At 50.2% G+C, this 23,154-nt stretch overlaps 1 protein-coding gene and 2 pseudogenes across 1 annotated transcript; all 3 read left to right on the top strand.

Annotated features, from left to right (window-relative positions):
- The first annotated feature begins 1,797 nt into the window (after window positions 1-1,797).
- Window positions 1,798-3,061, top strand: LOC137152278 (probable G-protein coupled receptor 33). The gene has a single exon (XM_067546818.1). The coding sequence runs from the start codon at window positions 1,798-1,800 to the stop codon at window positions 2,803-2,805; it is 1,008 nt and encodes a 335-aa protein (XP_067402919.1). The 3' UTR covers window positions 2,806-3,061.
- Window positions 3,062-10,307: 7,246 nt separating this feature from the next.
- Window positions 10,308-11,219, top strand: LOC137152287 (probable G-protein coupled receptor 33; annotated as a pseudogene).
- A 1,660-nt stretch (window positions 11,220-12,879) lies between these two features.
- Window positions 12,880-21,760, top strand: LOC137152286 (probable G-protein coupled receptor 33; annotated as a pseudogene).
- Window positions 21,761-23,154: the final 1,394 nt, after the last annotated feature.

The raw sequence follows: 23,154 nt of genomic DNA, 5'->3' as shown, positions 1-23,154 counted from the left end.
CAAGTGAGCTGTGCCCCATGCTGCAGAGGAAGGTGAAAACCCCCCAGGGACTCTGACAATCTGCCCTGGGGGAAAATGCCTTCTGGACTCCAGATATGGCCATCAGCTAAACCCTGAGCATGTGGGCAGGACTCAGCAGCCAGACACCCAGGAAGAATTCTCTGTAATAACTCAGAATCCCCACAGCTAACATCCCGTCACAGGCCATTGGGCATATTTACCGCTAGTAGTCAAAGATCAGTCAATTGCCAAAGTAGCCTGTCCCATCAGACCATCCCCTTCATAAACTTATCAAGCTCAGTCTTGAAACCAGCTAGGATTTTTGCCCCCATTGCTCTTCTTGGAAAGCTGTTCCAGAAATTCACTCCCCTGATGGTTAAAATCCATCTAATTTCAAATCTAAACTTCCTGATGGCCAGTTTATATCCATTAGTTCTCGTGTCCACATTGGCGCTGAACTTACATAATTCTTCTCCCTCCCTGGTATTTATCCCTCTGATGTATTTATAGAGAGCAATCATATCTGCCCTCAGCCTTCTTTTGGTTAGGCTAAACAAGCCAAGCTCTTTGAGTCTCCTCTCATAAAGCAGGTTTTCCGTTTCTCTGATCACCCTAGTAGCCCTTCTTTGCACCTGCAGGATGGGGTGGGGCACGTAGAAGACACAAGGCTAAGGGGAGTGAACTAAACAGTGCAGGGCTCGGGGGGGGGGGGTGGACAGACACACGGAGGATTGCAGGGTAAACACACACCATCCGAGTCTCTCTCTGTGCTGAGTCCACGTTTCCACCACCCCCTGCCCAGGTGAGTCGAGACAATGAGCAGAAGCCCCATCTTTGGGCCCAAAGGGGAATTTATTTGCTAAGCCCACCTAGAAGGTGCAGAAATGTGCTATTGTCAGGGCAGATCATTGGGATACTCTGCCCCTGGGGGTACCTTGGGGCACTCAATAGACAGAGGTAGTGGGTGAGGTCTGGGACGTGTGACTTTTTCTCCCTTGTTTCCCGTTGCTCAGATGAGGTGTCCCGCATTTACGAAGCTCTAAGCTGCAGGGTCCCACTTCCCTCGCACAGCCCTGGAGTTCTGACCCCAGCTCCCCACCCCGCCCACTCCCAGAGCCAGGGCTGGGACACAGGATTCCTGGTTTGCAGCCTGCCTGTCTCTAACCATTAGGCCATACTGCAGCGCACAGAGGACTCCACGCTAACAAGGCCGTGGGAGTCGCAGTTCCAGGCAGAGGCAATAGCCTGGAGGTCCTTGGTGCAGGACTGGCAGCATGGCTGTGATGCAGAGAAGCGGCTCAGTGAATTGAGGCTTCCTGTGTTATAATGAGAAGAACCCTGCACTGTCTCACAAGTCAGGGTATGGCAGCAATTCCTGTAACAGGCAGATGAGCTCAATCGATGGGGTGGGGGAGAGACGGCTTTTTCCATCTTGTATCAGTGAGTTCCACTGGCACCAGCTCCTCCATAGTAGGAATCAACAGCACCAATCCCCAGCTCTCTGAGCCAGCCAGTCCCTGCCCTGGAGACAGATCAGAGCTGGCACCTCCTAGTGGGGAAAGATGCTGAGTCCCATTCTCTACCACTCTGAGCCAGCCTGAGTTCCACCAGCTGTGACCCAGTTGCTGAGAGCACCCAGTCTGGATATTCTGGAGGACCAGAGTGTGCACAGAGAGGTCCTCTCCGATGGTGCCTTCCTAACCCCCCTGTTATTTCTCCCTTTCTCCTCTTCCACTCTCCATCTTCCCTTTCTTTGTTTTTCCTTCCAATCCCTCTTTCTTCTCTCCCCAGGGCACCATGGACCAAGACATCACGACCTTCCCACGAACCATGGAGGTGAATTTCAGCCAGATCCCAGCAACTGTTAAGGCCACTGACCTGGCCTCTGCTGTGTTGCTCTTCGCCACCTTCCTGGTAGGTTTGGTGGGGAACGGGCTGTACCTGTGGGTGTTGGGGCTGAAGATGAGAAGGACGGTGACCACCCTTTGGTTCCTCCACCTGGTCTCCTGCTACTTCCTCTTCACCCTGATGATCACCTTCTTCGCTGTTTACGTCCTCCTGGGTTTCCACTGGGAGTTTGGCACTGCCATGTGCAAACTCCTGAACACCTTCTTCTCTGTGGGCATGTTCTCCTCCGTCTTCCTTCTCACCCTCATCAGCCTAGATCGCTACATCCTCATTCACCATCCCATTTGGTCCCGGTGTCACCGCACCTTGCCACGGGCCAGGAAGCTGGTTGTGGGCGTGTGGCTGGTCTCCTTCGCCCTCAGCGCTCCCTACCTGGCTTTCCGGGAGACCCGCGTGGTGGATGGGGGTAGAATTGTCTGTATCAACAATTATGATGTCTCCAGTGATGGGAAAGGAACCGAGACGCAGGGCCTGGGAAGACGTGTCCACCTGGCCATCTTCGTGGTTCGGTTCCTACTGGGCTTCCTGATGCCCTTCTGCACCATCGTGGCATGCTACAGCCGGGTGGGACTGAAGATGAAAGAGAAGAAGCTGGCATGGACTGGGAAACCCTTCAAAGTCATGCTGGCCACTGTGGTTTCCTTCTTCCTCAGCTGGCTGCCCTACCACCTTTACCAGGGTGTGAAGCTCTACAGGAAGGAGGTGCCAGAGTCGGTGTCGGAGGCCCTCTTGATCATTTACACCTTCACGTCCTGCTTCAATGCCTGCTTCACCCCCATACTCTACCTCTTTGTGGGGGAGAAGTTCTGGCAGGTCTTCAAGATGTCTCTTCTCACTCTGGTCAAGGCGGCTTTTGTTGATGATCTTGAAGGCAGTGCCCCTGAGTCTAGTGTGTAACACGGATCGGAAGTTGAGAACAGAAAACAGGAGATGACCTGAAGATGTCCAGACATAGGGGGAGTTGAAAACTTGGCATCCCATTTGTTCCTAGATCCCTAATGGATCTAAAGCCTAAAGTGTTATAGGTATCTCAATGTTTATAAACCCACCAGAGTCCCTGGATTCTAGATTTTCTACTCTCTCCAGTATCCCATGTGTTCTAGGTCTCTCCCATTTTTTCAAACACAAAGGGTCTTTAATGGCACTAGATAGCTAGCCAGCTCTGGAATCCTGTTTGTTTTAGGCCCCTCACTGTGTTCTAAACTATTGAGTCTCTTGGGTTGTGTACCACTAGTTAGATTTGGAATCTCATTTATTCTAAACCTCTCAGTGCTTTCCAACTCAGCAACCACGAGTTCTAGATTCTCAAGTGGCTCTAGAACATCACTGGATTCTAGAGCATTTTCAAACCAGATTCGATAGGGCAGGACTTTGCTAAGAAGTCTTTTGGGGTCATAGATTTCCAAATGGATTAAAATCCATTAGTTGTAGTGTATCATAGAAGAATCTGTATTATAATAGCAATATCTGGCTCTTTTCTAGCGCTTTTCATCGGTAGATCTGAAAGAACTTTACCTAGGAGGTCAGTAGCAGTCTCCTGATCTTTACAAATGGGGAAACAGAGGCACAAAGAGGGGGACTTGCCTTGTCACTTGTCTTGGCCAAGGTCACCCAGCAAGCCAGTGGCAGACCTGCTTTGGGAACAAACCTAGATCTCCTGCATTGCAGCCCAGGTCTCTATCCATTGCATCTCCTTAGACTGTGCGCTCTCTGGGATGGGAACTGTCTTTTCATTCTGTGTTTGTACAGCGCCTAGCACAGTGGGTCCTGGGCAAGGACTGGGGCTGCCAGTGCTACCGAAATAAAAAATAAGTAATAATCATTCCCAGGTGTTCTTTAAACTCCCTGGATTCCAGAGGTTTGTGTGGCTGCTCTGATATAATTTACAAACACAGAGTGACCCGATCGCTGGGATATTTAGTGTGCGGATGCTCTGGCTTAGTTTCAGAGTGGCAGGTAAGGAAAACAAGCCAGCGGAGTGAAGAGCAGTGCCAGAGAAACGGCCTGCTGGGAAACACATTAGGGTGGTGAAGGGGTAATGTCCAAGCTAGTGACAATGAAGATCCTGCCTGCCAGCTCCAGCCAAGGTACAAAACTTTGGCCAAGGCTGGCAGTCAGGACATCAAAAGGACGATAAAGACTTTAAAAATCCTTCCCGGTGGATTCTCCATCACTGGCAATTTTTCGAGCAAGACTGCATGGTTTCTAAGAGATCTGACTGCTCTAGTTCAACCAGCGACTAATTCAAGGACGTTCGGCAAGAGATAAGCTTAGGAGACCACCATGCTTCTGGCCTTGGAATGTCGGAATCTGTCCAGAGGTCAGGCAGGTATTGCTGGGGGGCTGTACCAGTTGTCACCTAGACCCACTGGGGGGTCTGACGAAGCCAGGCTGGGTTAAGCCACCAGCCCAAGGTGGAGGATGAGAGGTAAGTTAGACGTAGCCCCTCTGTTTTAAAAATCTTCTTCCACTCCTATTGATCAGATGTAACAAGACCAGCATTCGTGACAGATGCTACCTCTCACTAATTCAAAGTTCAGACATATCTCATGGATTCTAGGCTTCCTGGCTGGTTTGTAACCCCTTGGGTCCCTGGTCTGTCAGTGTTTTGAATGTGACCTGATGTGGTCTAGATTTAGAAGCAAGATGCTGTGATAACAGGGACGAAAACACAAACATCTCCAGTTTTAGATCAAAAGAACAGGGCCTGTGTCTCTAAGCCTGCAAGTGTCAGCTCAGCTCAGTGTGCGTGTTACTCACCCTGCATTTCCGCTGGTGGCCTCACTTCGTAGAGGTGTGAACTGCTACTAAGCACAAGTGTGAACAGCTCGCGTAGCAGAATCACATTCACAATGCGGCCTCCGTGCTCAATGTTTCCTGAAGTTTGGAGTCTGCTCTTTCCCCTCGCTATGCACCATGAATGTTACAGCCCTCTGAAAATGTTCAATCGGTTCCTGCAGAGGTGGGGGGCTGTATCACTGGAACCCCTGGTCAAAGTGACCCCACATTTGCATCACAATCCCACCCCAGCTTCCATTGCAAAGTGCTGGTTTTCAAGGGAGATGCCCTATGCACGGGGGTGAGGTGAGGGTATCAGTGCGATTTGTGAATACTAACAGCTGCTCATATTCAGAGGGCAGCATCCCATGAACTCCGCAATCAAACGATCACCCATTTCTCCAGCAGAAGCTCTCCGGCAGTGTGACGCTTTCCAAGCCAATCTGAGTCTCGCGTCCGGTTCTCAGACCAGTATGAAAAAAATTAGCTCAGCTCCTTTTCGTGCAGAATTAACTGCGAGTCTCCGGGATCACAAACCTCCGAACAATCCCCACTTCCTCTGTCCCTGCCTTTGCTGAGACACGACCAATTTCTAGCCAAGCCAGGTGTTGGTGTGGATTTCTGAGCATTTTGAAGCATAGGTCCGGAAAGGAAAAGGATTGTCTGCAGGCCTGGCTGCAGGAGGGCACTTATCAAATCCGCTACGGGCAGGACTCAGGCTCCCAGGCCGGGGGCAGTTCTCAGCTCCACGTCTGCAGCACCTGGTTGTGAGCCGTCCCCTGAATCCGCCAGCCCTTTGCTCTCTGCACGCTCACGTCCAACCCCAGGGCATCAGCCCGGACACTCATGTGCCAGCCGTTGTGTCCGTGTCTCGGGGGCGCGGGCCTCTTTGGAGAGCCATGTTGGAGTTCTGGTACCTTTGGAAACGTGGCTCTTATCAAGGGTCAGTGAGTGACGCTGATATGTACCCAGGGGGTGCAGATGGACTCCACATTTCTCTGTATCCTGGGCTTTCCGTGTCTAAGGCCTGGTCGGGGCTTATGCCGGTGCAGTTCGGGGACGCAGCGCCTGTGTAGACAAGGTGGGTTACTCAGGTCGGCTTTTGTGTCTCATTCTTGTCAATTTCATGCCTCCATGCTATAGCTGTGAAGCTGGGTGAGTGGGGGGGATCCAGCTAGGGCCCAGCTGCTCCTGGGTTGCCCTCTTGCCCTGGGCTGCTGGCTTCCCATCCAGAGCTGGGCTGACCCTGGACTCTCAGCTCCCTGTTCCCCGACGGGAGCATGGCTGCCCCACCCCCGCCCGGCACTCTCAGCTCCCCGCTGGGTGTGGCCGTCATGCTCCTGGCAGGCTGGGAGTGGGGAACTGAGAGCCTAGGAGGCAGCCTGGCTCCCAGCAGGGAGTGGGAAGCCTAGAACCTTAGGGCAGCACCCGGGCCCCTGACGGGGAAGGCAGCGCTGAGAGCCCAGGCACAGTAATTACTGCGCTGGCTGTAAGTTGAACTGGACCCTGGCTGGGTCGTGCTGCAGCCTCAGGCTAGTTTACGCCCGGCCAGGCTGTGAGGTTTCATTCTGCTCAGGCAGACGGCGACTTGTTGTTTCCATTTGTGGTTTCCGTTATCCGGGGCCAACAGAGCAGCCTGGGGGCAGGATGTGAAGAAGATTCAGAGATAAAGGGTTTGAAGTGAACACACAGCCTGGGGGGCAGACACAGGGACCCTTTGCTGGCAAATACTCGCTTTTCTCCCTGGCCCAGTCTCTCTCCACGTTGGCTCCACGTTTCCATCAACCCCGCTACGCAGGGGAGTCGAGATGACCGGCAGAGGTCCCCGCAGTGTCTGAATGGCAATTTCCATTCTAAGTCCCACTGGAAGATGCATAAATTTGCTAGTGACAGTATTAACCAGTGGGACTCCCTGCCTCTGGTATTTGTTGAGTTAACTGGTAGGTCTCTGCCATGGGGGAATAGTAAGGTTAACCCATGGAGCAGCCTGATGCAGTGTATGAGTGGGGTTAACCTGTGGGACTCAATGCAGAGGGATGTAATTATGTGGGGTCTATGACAGAGGCTGAATTTCTTCACCTTGTTTCAAGTCAATGAGATGAAACGTTCCCTATTTATCATGCTCAAACTCACTCCTCTCCCAGAGCCGGGATAGAACCCAGGAGTCCTGGCTCCCCGCCTCTCCTGCTCTAACCACTAGAGAACCCACTCCTTGGCTAGGAGTTGCATCATTTTTGACACAGCCTTTGTTGTGAGTTACCGGAGCCGAAGTTATCTCCAGGTCATGGTACAGCCTCCTTCACAAAAGGACGTGTGCAAAATACAGCCCCCCCTCGTCACGGGGGCACGTCGCAATAGATGAGCTCCTGGCCAAGCATCCAGTGTAGTAGAGCAGGGGGACTGGGAGCCAGGACTCCTGGGTCCTACCCCGGCTCTGGGAGGGATGGGGGAGCTGGTGTTTAGAACAGGGGCAGACTGGGAGACACGACTCCTGGGCTCTAGCCCCACCTCTGGGAGGGGAGTGGGGGCTAATTTTAAAGCCATGGCTGCTCCTTAGCTTGGTTCTCCCCTAAGACAGTGTCTGAATGATCATCTCCATTTATGGTTTGAGGCTTCTCAATCTGAAAGTGCAGGATGGGGTGGAGCCTGTCAAAACCCCAGAGTTAAGGGGTGTAGTGTTCATATTATATCTCGGTGGTGGGATGGAGCAAAGGGACCAAATGATTCAAAATTAGCTTATTTATTAAACGAGGTAGTAAAAGAGAGAGGTCACTGGTAGCCTTCTGCAATAGTACAACAGAAGTTCCAGCCCAAGGAGGAAGATACAGGCACAATCAATCACAGGAGCAAAGAGTAATTTATGACACATAGAAGTGGGCATTTTACCCCTGGGCCACAGAATTTCTAGCACTACTGCCCATAACCAAAAGAGCACGAGGAGGTTACAATCCACATAAAAGGTATACAGTAACGTTCGGCAGGTAGATATATGCATTTTACACCAGGGGAAAATGCCCGCAATTGTTATTGTTCTTGACTGAACAGCAGCACCACTTAGCAAACCACAGAGCAAGGAAGAAGCCCACCAAGAGGACGCCCACCGCGATATGCTCCTGGGGGCCCATCAATCTAGGAGAGGTGGGCCAAGAGGGCTTACAAGCACGTCTAGTCCTACCTAAGCGGGAAGGAAGGCGCTTACCAATGCAAGAATGAGGAGACCCATGTTTTGTTCTGATAAGCGAGTGGCAACCAGGGAACCGTCCTGCCCGAGGGATCCACTAGCGCTTCCACAGATCCATGGAGAGTCTCTCGGGAGGAGGGGGCTACCAGGCCTTCTTATACCCTTTTGCTATCACTGGGGTAGGTGACGTAGACCTCGATCCCTACAGGGACTGGGCCTTATCTTATGTTCCATTAGTCTACTGGTGGTTAATGAGGGACTTCTTGGAATAAGGTGATGTTAGTTGTTTACTTCAAAAAGGTTAATCTTAATGCTGATACTGCTGAACTTTATTGCTAAACCATTGATTATTCTGCTAACCGAGCATCAGCAGATTTATATTTTCATCTCGGGGACTTTCCAGGGCTTATGGCTGTTTCTCTTTCGAGCCAGGGCCTTTCAGAGGGCAGCTTCTGGGCCTGGCTCCTGAGAGACCTAAACTCTTGCTATCCTTGCTATCAAAGCTTAGAATTGCCTTCAGGGCCTTGCTCTGTCAAGCGAAGCTGATTTTGTGTTACAAAGTCTTGTGCGCCCTAACGAGGGGCGTGAACTAAACACACAGGGCAGGGCTTGGGTGCGTGGAGGGACAGACACATGGATGTTTTGCTGGGGAAACACACACCATCCATCTTTCTCTCTGCGCTGGGCCTGAGTTTCCACCACCTGCTGCCCAGGTGAGTCGAGACGATGGGCAGAAGCCCAGGCGTTGGGTCTGAAGGGGAATTTTCTTGCTAACCCCACCTAGAAGCCACAGAGATTTGCTATTTTCAAAGCAAAGCAGTGGGACTCGCTGCCCCTGGGTATTAGTGGGGTTAACCTGTAAGACTCCCTGCCCCTCGTATCAGTGGAGGAATCATAGGGGGCACTCATAGACAGAGGTAGTATGTGAGGTCTAGGACATATGATTTTTTCTTCTTTGTTTCCCATTACTCAGATGAGGTGTTCCCCATTTACAGAGCTCTAAGCTGCAGGACCCCACTCCCCTCCCACAGCCCTGGAGTTCTGACCCCCAGATCCCCACCATGCCCAACTACACCCACCCCACTCCCAGAGCCAGGGATGGAACCCAGGTGTCCTGGCTGCCATCCACCCATCTCTAACCATTAAGCCATTCTGCAGCACACAGAGTTCTCCATGCTAACAAGGCCATGGGGGGAACAGTTCCAGGCAGAGGCAATAGTCTGGAGGTCCCTCTTGCAGGGTTGGCAGGATGACTGTGGGGCAGAGAAGCAGCTCGGTGGATTGAGACCTCCTGTGTTACGATGAGAAAGTCCCTGCACAGTCTCACAAGTCAGGGTGTGGCAGCAATTCCTGTCTGTGACAGGCGGATGAACAGAAGAGATGGGGTTTGGGAGGGATGGCTTTTTCCACCCTGTAGCAGTGCGTTCCACCTGCACCAGCTTCTGCCAGCTAGGAATCAAGAGCACCGATCCCCAGCCAATCCCAGGTCCTGAAACCAGACCGGAGCTGGTGCCTCTGTTACCAGATTATCCCATCACCTTTGGGTGTGCTCATTTATAAGGGTGACATTCCTGGCGGGGGTGGGATTATGTAATTCTATCAATGTATTGCTTCTGTCACTTGTGTCCATGCAGCTTCTCACTTCTGCAAATCTCCTCCCTATGGAGCTACCCTGAAGGACCTAGATTTCCCAGGGCTGGGTTCCCCCAGCCCCAGAATGAGATGAACACACAAATACACACACACAGATTAACAGATCCCCATGTTCACACTGCAATTCTTCTGGTAGTAACCCCCTTGATTTTTGGATTTTGGATTTTTCGGAGTTACAGGGATCTTTGGCTTCAGTAAGAGGGGTGTTGCTGCAGAGTAAAATAGGGAAGCTGAGAACATGCAAGAATAAAGGAAGTTGAGAGAGAGTCTGGTAAACAGCTTGATTATAGACCACTTCTGGTTCAAGCAGAGGCTAGGTGGGGCTGGAGGGAGTCCTTCATGAGTCAGACAGGCTGGGTACTGCACCCTAGTTCCCCAAGAACACAGAGCTGACAGGTAACAACTCCTAGTAGGAAAAGGCCCCTTGTCCCATTTCCTGCCCCCCCTGAGACAACCAGCCCTCCACATCACACCCACGTGGTACTCTCGGCGTAGCTGTGCATTTGATCTACTAGACTGTCCCCTTCCCCACTCCTCCCATGTTTATTATCCCACTTGCCCTCCCCCACTGCCCAGCGCTCTAGCTTGTAGCCATGAGTTCACCAGCCATGGCCCAGTTGCTGAGAACACCCCGCCTGGATATTCTGGAGGACCAGAGGGTGCCCAGAGAGGTTCTCTCTGACGATGCTCTCCTAACCCCCTCTGTTATTTCTCCCTTCATCCTCTTCCACACTCCTTTTTTCCCCGTCCTCTGTCTTTCCTGTCAACCTCTCTTCCATGCTCTTCTCATGGCACCATAGACCCAGGCAACACGAACCTTCCACCCATAAGTTGGACAAACTCCAGCCAGCCCCCAGCATCCAGGAAGACCCCACACCTGGCCGTGGCCGTGTTGCTCTTCGCAACCATCCTGGTGGGTGTGGTGGGGAACGGACTGTACCTGTGGGTGCTGGAGCTGAAGATGAGAAGGACGGTTCCTCCACCTGGTCTCCTGTTCACTCCTCTTCACCCTGCTGATCCCCTTCTTCACTGTCTACACCTTCTGGGATTTCCAATGGGTCTTCAGCATGGCCACATGTAATCTTCTTTGTGCCTGCACCCACCTGGGCATGTTCTCCTCTGTCTTCCTCCTCTCCCTCATCAGCCTGGACCGCTACATCCTCACCTGTCACCCCTTCTGGTCCCAGCCTCACTGCACCATGTCCTGGGTCAAGAAGCTGGTTGTGGGTGTGTGGCGGGCTTACTTTATCCTCAGTGCTTCCTACCTGGCTTTCCAGGAGACCTGGGAGGCAGAGGAGGGCAGGGTCATTTGCACCTATTATTATTTCCACTCTAGTGACCATGATGGAGGTGAAACTCAGGCCTGAAGGAAACACACACACCTGGCCCAGAGGAAGAAGCCCTTCAAAGTCATGGTGGCTGTGATGCTGTCATTATTCCTAGGTAGGCTGCCCTACCACCTCTACTACGACCTGATGCTCTTTAAAGACAAGCCCAAGTCATTGACAGGTGTCTTCCAGTCATTTGCAGCATCATGTTATGCTTCAGCATCTGCTTCAATCCAGGTCTCTACCCATTTGTGAAGGAGATGTTCCATCAGGTGCTCAGGACATCCCTGTTTGCTCTGGTCAAAGCAGCTTTTTCTGAGGATCCCGATAGTGAAGGACCTGGACCTGAGTCTAGTGGGAGAAACAGGTAAGAAGCAGACAGCATAGAAGTAGAGAAAAACTTGGAGTCTTATGGGTTCTAGAGACCTGGTTATTTTATACTGGCTGGGTTCTAGGTATCTCAATATTTCCTATGTCTCTTGGCATGCTAAAATCCCCCTAGGATCCAGAGGATTCTAGATTCCTCTTTGGTTCTAGAATGCAATAGCTGCCAGGAGTGTAAATGGTTTTAAATGCTAGGTGATCCCATGATTTCTATATTAAATGACTCTAGAACTGCATGTAGTTTTAGATGTCAGAACTCTTCTGAAAGACAAGAAATTCCATGCGTTCTACATCTATCGCTGTTTGTACATCTTCATGGATTCCAACTTTCTTACCGTGTCAAAGCCTAGTAGACTCCTGGATAGTTCTAGAGCCCTGCACTCTCTGTATGGCTTTAAACCCCATGGTATTTCACAGGTTCCAGAATCCGCAATCTCTAGAACCTCAGGGGTTCAACTGCTCTCAAAATTTAAAGACGCTCTATTTTCTAGAACCTTGTTCATTCCAACCACTTGGTGGTGTTAAAACTAATATCAAGTTGGGGTTCTAGATTCCCATCAGGCTATATGACCTCTTGGGTTCTAGGTTTACCAATGGTTTTAAATATCCAGAACCGGGAGCTTCTGAAAAGAAACACTCTCTATTACTGCACCTAAAACTAAGCATAACTTCATTATGCTGATGAAGTGTGTGGCCAGAAGATGTCTCCTTCTAGCATTGTGTGTTTTTAGAAGTCCGAGCTTCTGGGATTCCTAGCAGGCAACTGTTGTTGAAACACCAACGGCCGGAGGCCTGTGCTTTCCAAAGTGGTGCATCATTTTCTGTACCTATATCCTGGGACCTCCTGGCTTGAGACTCCTTCGAGGAGCCTCGGCTTTCAGAAATGCTGAACCGTTGCGCACCAAAAACCTGGCTGCTCTAAGCGACGACATGACGGGCAGGCCCCACATACTAGTTACTGTGGGGCATGGAGCAAATGGGCCAGTTTGTGAGCGGATGTCAAGCAGTGTAGCTCAGTTGACCTTATTTCTGGACTCCTGGGTTCTATCCCCAGCTGTGTGAGAGAAATAGGGGCTAGTGCTTAGAGTGGGAGATGCTGGGAACCAGGAATTCTGGGTTCTATCCCTGGCCCTGGGAGGGCAGTGGGGGTTAGTGGTTAGACTGTGGAGTGGGCTAGTAGCTAGGATGTCAACTGGCAGCACGTTTACAACAGGATCTCCACCAGAGTTGGTCGAAATGCTGTGACCAATGCTTGTGGGAGACTCACAGTCATGGGTACTCTGAGAACTGTCACACTGGGGTTAAACCCACTAATTCCCAGTGGCAGGGAGTCCCACGGGTTAAACCCACCTATTCCCAGTGGCAGGGAGTCCCACGGGTTATGTTGGAGGCCCAGTACAATTTGAGTTGCTTGACCGCTGTTCTACAGGCCTAGCATAATATGCAAAAGGTTAAACCCACTAATCCCCAGGGAAGTCTGCCAAAGGGTGGCTGGGCCTTATCGGGGAGATGAGCTTTAATCCACCTGGGCGGATCTTGAACTGTGACACAGTTCTGGGAGGGAGGGAAGGCTGAGGACTCTAGCTATGGAGACAGAAAAGCTGAACTGGGCAAGGGTCCTTGAAGGCCGTTGTGTGTCAGGACGAAATGAACAGGACCCGAGAAGGTGAGTGTTTTATTTACCTTCGGACTTAAATGTGGAGTGCTTGATGAGTCCAAGAAGGGAAACTGAGACAGGGTGCTGCAGTGCAACCTCTGACCACAAGGTGACACTCAGGAGGCAGGCACACTGTTAGCGAGTGCTGTGTGTTAACATCTTGCGTCTCCAGTCGCAGGGAGTCCTATACGTTAACCTCAACTGTGTCAAATTTCTGTGGCTTTTTAGATTCCTGTATCCTAAGTTCAGAAGGAACCACTGTGGTCACCTAGTCTGACTTCTTGTAGAGCGCAGGCCAGAGGATTTCCCCAAACTAATTTTTAGAGCAGATCTTTCAACCTCAGTCAGTCATTTTAGTGGTTAATTCCCCTCGCTATAGAGGACGGGCACCTTATTCCAGCCAGAATTTGTCTAACTTCCACCTCCAGCTGGTGGGTTATGTTAGACCTTTCCCTGCAACACTGACAAGCTCACGATCAAATATTTCCTCCAACGTGGAGGTACTGGTATGGTACAATCTGGACTGTTGAACAGCTGCATCTCCTCACTTCTCTAGCCTGCGGTGCCTTTTATACTGCTTTGCTGTGTAAACAGCCACTTCTGGCCAGTTCTTACCCAGGCCCCGGCATGTGACATTGTTCCCAGCTGAATACACGAATGCTCTGGCCAGCCACTCCTGAATTACACACAGGGCAACCCCAGCAAATTATTAGTCCCAGACTTGTTCTGCAGGAATGTGTGTCTTGTCCTGCTCGGTGCCGTCCTGCACAGCACAAGCTCATAGAAAATCCATCAGTTCATCAACGGAAAATGATAAGTCACTCGCCTCGCTATCCCGAAAGGAGCTTGCCTCCCACTTCAGTCCAAACACGCAGGTGTGACCCGTCCCGTGTTCAGGGTAGCCAACTGGTAACGCCAAGGTCAGGGCAGGTTGCAAACGGAGAGTAGATTCTCCCAGCACTAGTGGGTGACACTGAAGTCAGACTTCCCAACCAGTCACAAACTGCACTTCTGAATCCCCACAGAGGGCAGTACACAAATACACACAGTCCCTTTACTGCATTGCAGCTCCAGGCTCCCAAATCAGCACCAGGTCCAGTAAAGAGACCAGTTATTTAACTCTCTGCTCTTTACTAAAAAGGTTCCCTCTGACCCCAAAGGGTCAGCCACAGCACCAGATCAGTACAAGTTTGGATCTTACCTTTAATACCACGCTGCCAGCCGATCCTTTAGAAACTAAAACTAAAGGTGTATTGCAAAAAGAAAGAAAGAAACCATAAGAGAAATGTGAAAGGGTTAGGGCAACCAGATACATACAAATGATTAAAAGTCCATACACATCAGGTTTCTAGAAGGATTGTGGAGTTGCAGGTTTGTACAGTTCCTCTGATATACATCCAGTAACTGGATGGGCCTCAGGCCTTTGTTCACAGCTTCATCTGCAGATGAGTTGATTCAGAGGTAGACAGGTGTCTGAAGCTGAGTCCTGACTGAAAGACTGGTGAGCTGATCCAGAGATAAGTTGGTACCTGAAGCTGAATCTTGGCTGAAAACTGGTGACTGAAGACAAAATGGATTCCCCAGGCCTCTGCCTTATATACCCTCTGGCCCTGGCCATGCGGTTTGTAGAGTTTTACAGGAACTAAAATGGATCCAGAGCCACATGGGCCAGGCCTGGTGCCTCATCAGGCATATCTCCGGCTTCTTCCCTTGGGCCCCTTGCACCTGGGGATATCCTAATGGGCCATCAGGCAGGCTATTGTTCTGCATCCATCCTGTCGGAGTCGTTACCCAGACAGCCCCATTTGAAATATAGATATACAAATATATCCATAACTTCCATTTCACACATCACACATGAACAAAAGTATATCATTTTATCATATTACAACCGTTCTAACAGTACCTGACATGGCATCTCTCACATGAATTAGTATGATTTTGACAGATTGACGTTAAATGCCCTCCCCCCCCCCCCAGTCTAACCAGCGCGGACAGTGGGTTCAGATCAAATGATCAGAGAAGTTGATTCTCCACAAAGGTCGCTTGTAAGCGGCTACACGTGCTGAGGCATAAAAGTCAGGGGTGGTTATAAAAGAAAACAAGAGATAATACACAAACGAAACCCGAACTTAACAAGCTACGGGAACTTAAAAATGAAAAAGGTTTTTCCTCACCGAAAGCCGGCAGCAGTCTGCACTGGCTGGAAAGTCTGCTAGCAAGGACCCCTCCTCGCCCAGTTCAGTGATGTCTCCTTTGCCCTGGCGGAGAGTGGGGTCAAGCATTGCAGGTTCTGTGAATAGCGACTGGAGGTGAGAGAGGTGAGTTGAAGGTCGCTGTCTCTCATTCTGATACCCTCTTCCCGGATTACCCTCAGCTAGGGTCAGGTGACAAGCAGTCTCTTGCAGACGTGGGATTTGAACCATCCCTGAGATGAAAGTAAAGTTCTTGTTTACATCTTTTCCCCTGCTGGAGAATGAGTGTGGAAGCGGGAATGGCACTTTAACACCTGGCCGGGGCCAGTGTGTCTTTGTCTGGTTTGTGGGTGTTGCCCAGAAGCACAATGTATTTCCCTGAGAACCATACAGTAGAGTTTTATGACTTGACATGTGAAGTTGCTACACATATTTCAGCTGGACAACGATGTTCAGCAGATAATGACTTTTAGAATGATACCTCGGAGTGTGCACTTTGTACAAAATTGATCGTAGTCTTGTAAACCAGGGTGCAAGGGGTAGAGGGTGTCACAGGGTCTAGTGGTTAGAGCAGGGGAGCCTTGGGGGTTCAGGACTCCTGGAGTCTCTCCCCAGCTCTGGGTGGGGAAGTGGGGTCTTGCAGGTTAGAGAGGAGGGGCTGGGAGTCAAGACAAGAGAAGTGGGGTTTCCTGTTTCACCTTTATGTTCTCGATAAGTCTTTTGGTGAAAGAATTCATGAAAATGCTGCCACTTCCTTATCTAGCTGAAATCTCTCAGTCACACCGAGCGCTCCCCAGCGTGTGTGTTGCAAAGACCCCATCTGCAGAACTGGGATCCTGAGATCCGTGAGGGGAACCGAACACTCCTGGGAAAACAGATTCCCGAGCGCATGGTAAGCTACAGCAAGAGTGAATTGTGAGGGGGTGGGGCCTAGTAAGAATAGAAGGGCTGAGAGTTAGGACTCCTGGGTTCTATCTTCTGCTTGGGGAGGGCAGTGGGGTCTAGTGGTTAGAGCCATGGGAACTGGGTGCCAGGACTCAGGACGTCAGGACTCCTGCGTTCTGTACTTCACTCTGGGTGGGGAGTAGGGTCTAATAGCTTAGGGCATCAGGAGGCTGGGAGCCAGGACTCCTGGGTCCTATTCTATTTATAAGGTGGATTGTCTGGCTGGGTGACCAAGAAGAAATGTTTTTTCACTACTGAGGCGTGAGGGTCCACATATCTCTGCCTGCCCCCCTCACTCCAGCCTCTCGTTTGGGCCTTCCCTCCTACGCCAAGGATCTCACTGATCCTGACAAACACTATCGACCCCCCCCGGCACCACTGGAGCCAGCTCTGGCCGCTCCCAGTAGGGGGGAGGGGACGTTAATTCACAGTTGCGAGTTTTCTTCTGTGTCACATCCCGTCTTGGAAGGCTGGAAATGTGCCGGACCTGTGGGTGCTAGGTCTGTCAGTGGTATAAAACCCCTCCTGTTGCTGCATCTCACACTGAGAAGGTTTTCCAGCCTGCTGCTGAAGTTCATGGGCAGAAGAGCTCTCCTTCCAGAGCTGTGTGTTTTCCAAAGTCCAGCTTTCCGCGGATCCACGCCAGGAGTCGGTTGCGGAAACACCACAGGCTGGGAGACCGCTGCTTTCCCAAGCAGCCCAGCATTTTGGATGCCTCCGATTTTGGAGGTTCCTGACTTGAGACTCCTTCGAAGCAGCCTGCTTTTCAGAAAGCGTTGCTCTGGGAAAACCTGGCCCCTGTAAAGAGTGTCAAGGTGGGCACCCCTCCCACAACCATGGAGACACTGAAAATCACTAATTTGGGAAATTGAGCCCGCAGTCCCATAGGGCACAGAACGAACAAGCCAGACCTTGTGCTGTTGTAAAGCAGTGCAGCTCACTTGTCCTTGGTTCAGAACGCGTGGCTTCTATTCCCAGCTCTGCAAGGGGAGCGTGGTCTAGTGGATAGAGCAGAGCATGGACTTCAAGACTCACATAAAATCACCCTGCACTGAGTCGTTTGGATTAACACCACTGATATCCAGCGTCAGGGAGCCCCGTGGGTTAACTCCACTCCTACCAAGGAGCTCGGAGTCTATTCCAGGGTGTCTGACCTGTAAGGAGATGGGTTTTAGTTCACGGGCACAGGGAGAGACCTTGACCTGTGACCCAGCTCCAGGAGGGAAAGCTGGGGACTCTGTACCTACGGAGAGAGAAACACTGAACTGTGGAGTTGAGGGATTATAGGGCCAATTTGTGTCAGGCTGAAATAACTTGGAGCCCAGCAGGGGAGGTTTTTAATAACCTTTGGACTTAGATGTGGTGTTCTTGAGGAGTCCAAGAAGGGAAACTGAGGCAGGGTGCCGCAGAGCAACCTGTGGCTATGAGGGGGCACTTGGGCAGCAGGATCCCTGCATTGGAGAGTCACCAGTTAACCCCGCTCATGCCCAGGGGCAGGGAGTCCTGTTGGTTAACCACAGGGAAGAACAGATCTTTCCCTTGCTCATATGCTTCACCGAGGACGTACCCTGGGACGTTTTCATTCCGGAGCTGCACATTTTGGAGAAATGTTTGCATTTGCCTCATCTCGGACAGCGGTGCCACACCCAGGACAGTGCCTTGTGGCGTGGCTACGACTGCGTTTATAAAAACCCATCGTTGCGTCTGGTTTCTCTCTTGATCACAGGCTTTTAGTAGCAGCAGGACGCCCTCCAGCCCGTGACCGCATATCCGGGCGCTCGTGAAAGGCAGATTTACACTGCAGTGGTTTTCCTCTTCACATGGCCCTTTCAATTGGTTTGCTGTCTTTTCCTCCGCCCACCACACAGCCCCAGCACATTCAAGGGGTTTAATTCGTCTCCTTTACTGCCCTAGCTCGTGCCATGTCTGGCACCATGCCATGCACAGTCCTTCACGTGGGAATCCCGTGCTTCTCCAAATTCAGGAGATCGCGCTGCCAGTTTTAAATCAGCCGCACTTCGGTCTATACTTTCCCCGTCTGTCTGACTTCCAGCGCAGAATTCCTGCCTCTTGTCCATGAATTCTTCTCCACGGTGCACAGCGGATGTCCCACTTATTCCTTAACACTTGTATTTGTTTATCTGCCACGTTATCAAATTGCAACCTGTTCAATTTCCTCTCCTGCCGCTTTGCCTGAGACCTGGGGACACCAAGCGGTTTGCAGCCGATCATCTCTGTCTGCATCCTGTCCAGCTGAAACCGTGCCTTCCACTTTCTCCAGTTCTCTCCATCTGGCCAACCACAAATGTTCAAAAACCACAAGTCCAGCTCACCAAAAATCAGGAGATCGGCTTTAAAATCAGGAGATTATGTAAAAATACTAGCTCTGAGGTTCTTGTTATTTGCCTTCTGCTTTTTGAGCACCTATGGTGCGCTGGCGTCACATCCTGAAGCTTTCTTCATAGCCACGAGGTCTAGAAACTGACTTTCCCTTTAAGGCTGAAGTCACCCCAGATCCACTTGACTGCAGGATCTGGGGCTTTAAGGAAAACAACACTTATCACGAGACTCATGAAAAAATCATGTGAGTCGGCAGCACTGTTCTCTGCTGTGTTCTCTTCGAACGCTAATGTTGCTGGATGCTTTAGTTGGCTCAGGCTTGTTTGTTCTCCTCTTTTCTTACTTTTAGTTTTGTTCTGACGCCGTGACAATAACTGTTGTCTAATAGCTATTATAAGAAAACCCACCGTCCCCTCCAGCCTGTGTCTGTGTGGCCAGGCCACACTTTGTTATCACTGTGTTTTATTCACACTCCGTTTCTATATTGGATTTAGACGAAGCCAGCCACAAATGGAAGCCAGGGCTCAGACTCTGTCTTAGGAGAAAAGGCCACGGCAGAAAGTTTAACTCTTTAAGAACTAGTCTGGAAGGGAATCTTGGGTTTTCATAGACTATAAGGTCAGAAGGGACCATTAGGATCATCTAGTCCAGGGGTTCTCAAACATTTTTTGCCAGGGCCCCCTTTAAAATATTTTAGGCTGTAATGATCCCCTAAAAAAGTGATGACCACTCCCGCGTTCCATGCCACTCTTACTGGCATGTGCAGGGACAGAGCGTTCAGGGACTGAGCTCCATAATAACCTCATGACCCCCTGAGGGGTCACAATCCCACTTTGAGAACCCCTGATCTAGTCTGACCATCTGCACAACGCAGGCCACAGAACCTCACCCACCCACTCCGCTAAGAAACCTCTAACCTATGACTGAGTTATTGAAGTCCTCAAATAATGATTTAAAGACTTCAAGGTACAGAGAATCCACGAGCAAATGAGCCGTGCCCCATGCTGCAGAGGAAGGTGAAAACCCCGCAGGGCCTCTGCCAATCTGCCCTGGTGGAAAATTCCTTGAGGACTCCAAATATGGCCATCAGCTAAACCCTGAATATGTGGGCAGGACTCACCAGCCAGACACCCAGGAAGAATTCTCTGTAATAACTCAGAATCCACCACATCTAACATCCCGTCACAGGCCATTGGGCATATTTACCGCTAGTAGTCAAAGATCAGTCAATTGCCAAATTAGCCTGTCCCATCAGACCATCCCCTCCATCAACTTATCAAGCTCAGTCTTGAATCCAGCTAGGTTTTTTGCCCCCACTGCTCCCCTTGGAAGGCTGTTCCAGAACCTCACTCCCCTGATGGTTAAAATCCATCTAATTTCAAATCTAAACTTCCTGATGGCCAGTGTATATCCATTAGTTCTCGTGTCCACATTGGCGCTGAACTTACATAATTCTTCTCCCTCCCTGATATTTATCCCTCTGATGTATTTATAGAGAGCAATCATATCTCCCCTCAGCCTTCTTTTGGTTAGGCTAAACAAGCCAAGATCTTTGAGTCTCCTCTCATAAAGCAGGTTTTCCGTTCCTCTGATCATCCTAGTAGCCCTTCTCTGCACCTGTTCCAGTTTGAATTAATCTTTTCTTAAACATGGGAGACCAGAACTGCACACAGTATTCCAGATGAGATCTCACCTGCACCTTGTAGAACGGCACTAACACCTCCCTATCTCTACTGGAAATACCTCGCCTGATGCATCCTAGGGCCATATTAGCTTTTTTCACGGCCACTTCACATTGGAGGCTCATCGTCATCCTGTGATCAACCAATACACCCAAGTCCTTCTCCTCCTCTGTCACTTCCAACTGATGCGTCCCCAGGTTATAGCAAGAGTTCTTGTTATTAGTCCCTAAATGCATGACCTTGCACTTACCACTATTAAATTTCATCCTATTTCTATTACTCCAGTTTACAAGGTCATCCAGATCTTGTATGATATCCCAGTCTTTCTCTGTCTTAGCAATACTGCCCAACTTTGTGTCATCCACAAATTTTATAAGCAAACTCCCACTTTTTGTGCCAAGGTCAGTGATAGAAAGGTTAAATAAGATTGGTCCCAAGACCGATCCCTGACGAAGTCCACTAGTAACCTCCCTCCAGCCTGACAGTTCACCTTTCAGTATGACCCATTGTAAGGTTATATCTCCAGCTCTGGGAGGGAAGTGGGGTGTAGGAGCCAGGACTCCTGGGTTCTATCCCTGGTTTTGGGAAGTGAGTGGGGTCTAATGAGTTGGAGCAGTGGGGGCTGGAAGTCAGGAAAAGAGAAGCGAGGGCTCCTATGTTATCTACATGTTGTGGGTGTGTCCCTAGGTGAAATGCTTCCTCCTCCGAGGCCCTCGGCCTCAGACCTGGGACCCAACTCTCTGGGGAAAGCAGCCCCTCCCAGTGCATGGTAAGTGATAACACATGCCCTGTCCCCCTGAGCCAGCCAGTCCCCCAGGTCAAAAACACGAAGCATTTCTCTGCATACCTGTAGATTTGCTCCTGTAGACTATTTTCCTCTCCTCTGTTGCTTCCTCTCATCCCATTTTCATTAGCTGTCCTTCCCACCAGCAACTTCCCACCTGGTCTCCTTGTCTCTTCTCCTCACTCTGCTGATCCCTTTCTTTGCCATATACGTCCTCCTGGGTTTCCACTGGGTCTTTGGCATGGCCATGTGCAAACTCCTGAATGCCTGCATTGCCGTGGGCATGTTCTATTCCGTCTTCCTTCTCACCCTCATCAGCCTAGACGGCTACATCCTAACTCACCATCCCATTTGATGCCAGCATCACAGCAACATGCCCTAAGCTGGGAAGCTGGTCATGGGCATGTGGCTGGTCTGCTTCATGCTCAGCTCTCTCTACCTGGCTTTCTGGGAGACCTGCGTGGTGCACAGAGGCAGAATCGTCTTCGTGGTTCAGTTCCTGATGGGCTTCCTGCTGCCCTTCTGCAGCATTGCGGGACGCTACAGCCGGGTGGGGCTGAAGATGAAGGAGAAGAAGCTGGCATGGGCTGGAAAATCCTTCAAAGTCATGCTGGCCACGGTGGTGTCCTTATTTCTCAGTTTGCTGCCCTACCACCTTTACCATGGCATGAAGCTCTACGAGAAGGCGGTGCCAGAGTCAGTGTCAAGTGCCCTCTTGGTCATTTACACCTTCACGTCCTGATTCAATGCCTGTTTCATCCCCATACTCTACCTCTTCTTGGGGGAGAAGTTCTGGCATGTCTTCAGGATGTCTCTTCTCACTCTGGTCAAGGCGGCTTTTGTTGATGATCTTGGTCTTGTGCATGATACGGATCGGAAGTTGAGAGCAGAAAACAGGAGAGGACCTGAAGGTGTCCAGACATAGGGGGAGTTGAAATCTTGGCCTCCTGTTTGTTTTTAGATTCCCAATGGTTCTAAAACCTAATGGGTTCCAGGTATCTCAATGTTTATAGACCATACGGTTTACCTGGCTTCTAGATTCCCTGCTGTCTCCAGTATCCCATGTGTTCTAGGTCTCTCCATTTTTTTCAAGCTCAGGGAGTCATTAATGTCATCAGATAGCTAGCGAGCTCCAAAAACTGCTTTTTTAAGATCCCTCACTGTGTTCTAACCTAATTGAGTCTTTTGGATTGTGTATCTCTAGCTGGCTGTGGAATCTCATTTATTCTAGACCTCTCAGTGCGGTCAAACTCAGCGATAACAGGTTCTAGATATCTGACTGGTTCTAGGACCTCACTTGGTTCTAGAGCATTTTCAAACCACATAGGGTCCTGCAGGTTTCAGATTCTTTTCTAAAAAGTCTCATAAGGGTTCTAGATTTCCAGATGGTTTAAAATCCATTAGGTGTATTGTATTATAGAAGAAATTGTATTATAATAGTAATATCTAGCTCTTCCCTAATGCTTCTTATCAGTAGATCTGAAAGAACTTGACCTGGGAGGTGAGTAGCAGTCTCCTGATTATTAGAAATGGGAAAACTGAGGCATAGAGTGGGGGACTTGCCTTGTCACTTGTCTTGGCCAAGGTCACCCAGCAAGCCAGTAGCAGAACTGGGAACAAACCCAGGTGTCCTGCATTCCAGCCCAGGTCTCTATCCATTGCATCTCCTTAGACTGTGAGCTCTCTGGGATGGGATCTGTCCTTTTGTTCTGTGTTTGTACAGTGCCAAGCACAGCGGGGTCCTGGGCAAGGACTGAGGCTCCCAGCGCTACCGAAATAAAAAATAATCAGTAATAATCATTCCTAGGCATTCTTTGAACTCCATGTGTTGGAGGCCCAGTACAATTGGAGTTGCTTGACCACTGTCCTACAGGCCTAGCATAGCTTCAGTTGCTTGCTTGGCTATCCTGACTCCGGTAGCATGACATCGTCCAGTTGGCAGAGAGTGAATAACCTTCTAGATGTCTCAGTTTCTGCACAGCATGGCACATAACAAGACAAAATACAGACACTGTATTGCTTGCAGCTACACATAGATAACGGTGATGGGAACAACAAGTTATCTGTGAACGTCTGAGGTACACTGTTTTATTGCCAAGGGGCATATTTTTACTCCTCCCCTCCTATCACCAGATGTTGTTTTGACGACCCCAATTTTTATGGTGAGAATAGAATGTAGTTAAGGATGGAAACCCAATGTAGGTAATTAGCATATATGATAATAAGAAAGATTATTAGGTGAGGGCTCTTTATGGAAGAGTATAAGAAGTGACCACTTAGACAAAGGGGGGCGCTCCATCAACACCTGACTCCGTGGGA

Source organism: Emydura macquarii, unplaced genomic scaffold (assembly GCF_026122565.2).
Source record: "Emydura macquarii macquarii isolate MOO-44397 ecotype Brisbane River unplaced genomic scaffold, CSIRO-AGI_Emac_v2 contig_1152, whole genome shotgun sequence".
NCBI classification, from domain to species: domain Eukaryota; kingdom Metazoa; phylum Chordata; order Testudines; family Chelidae; genus Emydura; species Emydura macquarii.
This window is presented reverse-complemented; position numbering and strand designations above follow the sequence as displayed.

Bases quoted from the DNA above. Each gene is read 5' to 3' on its own strand.
- LOC137152278 (XM_067546818.1), top strand. From the start codon at position 1,798: ATGGACCAAGACATCACGACCTTCCCACGAACCATGGAGGTGAATTTC.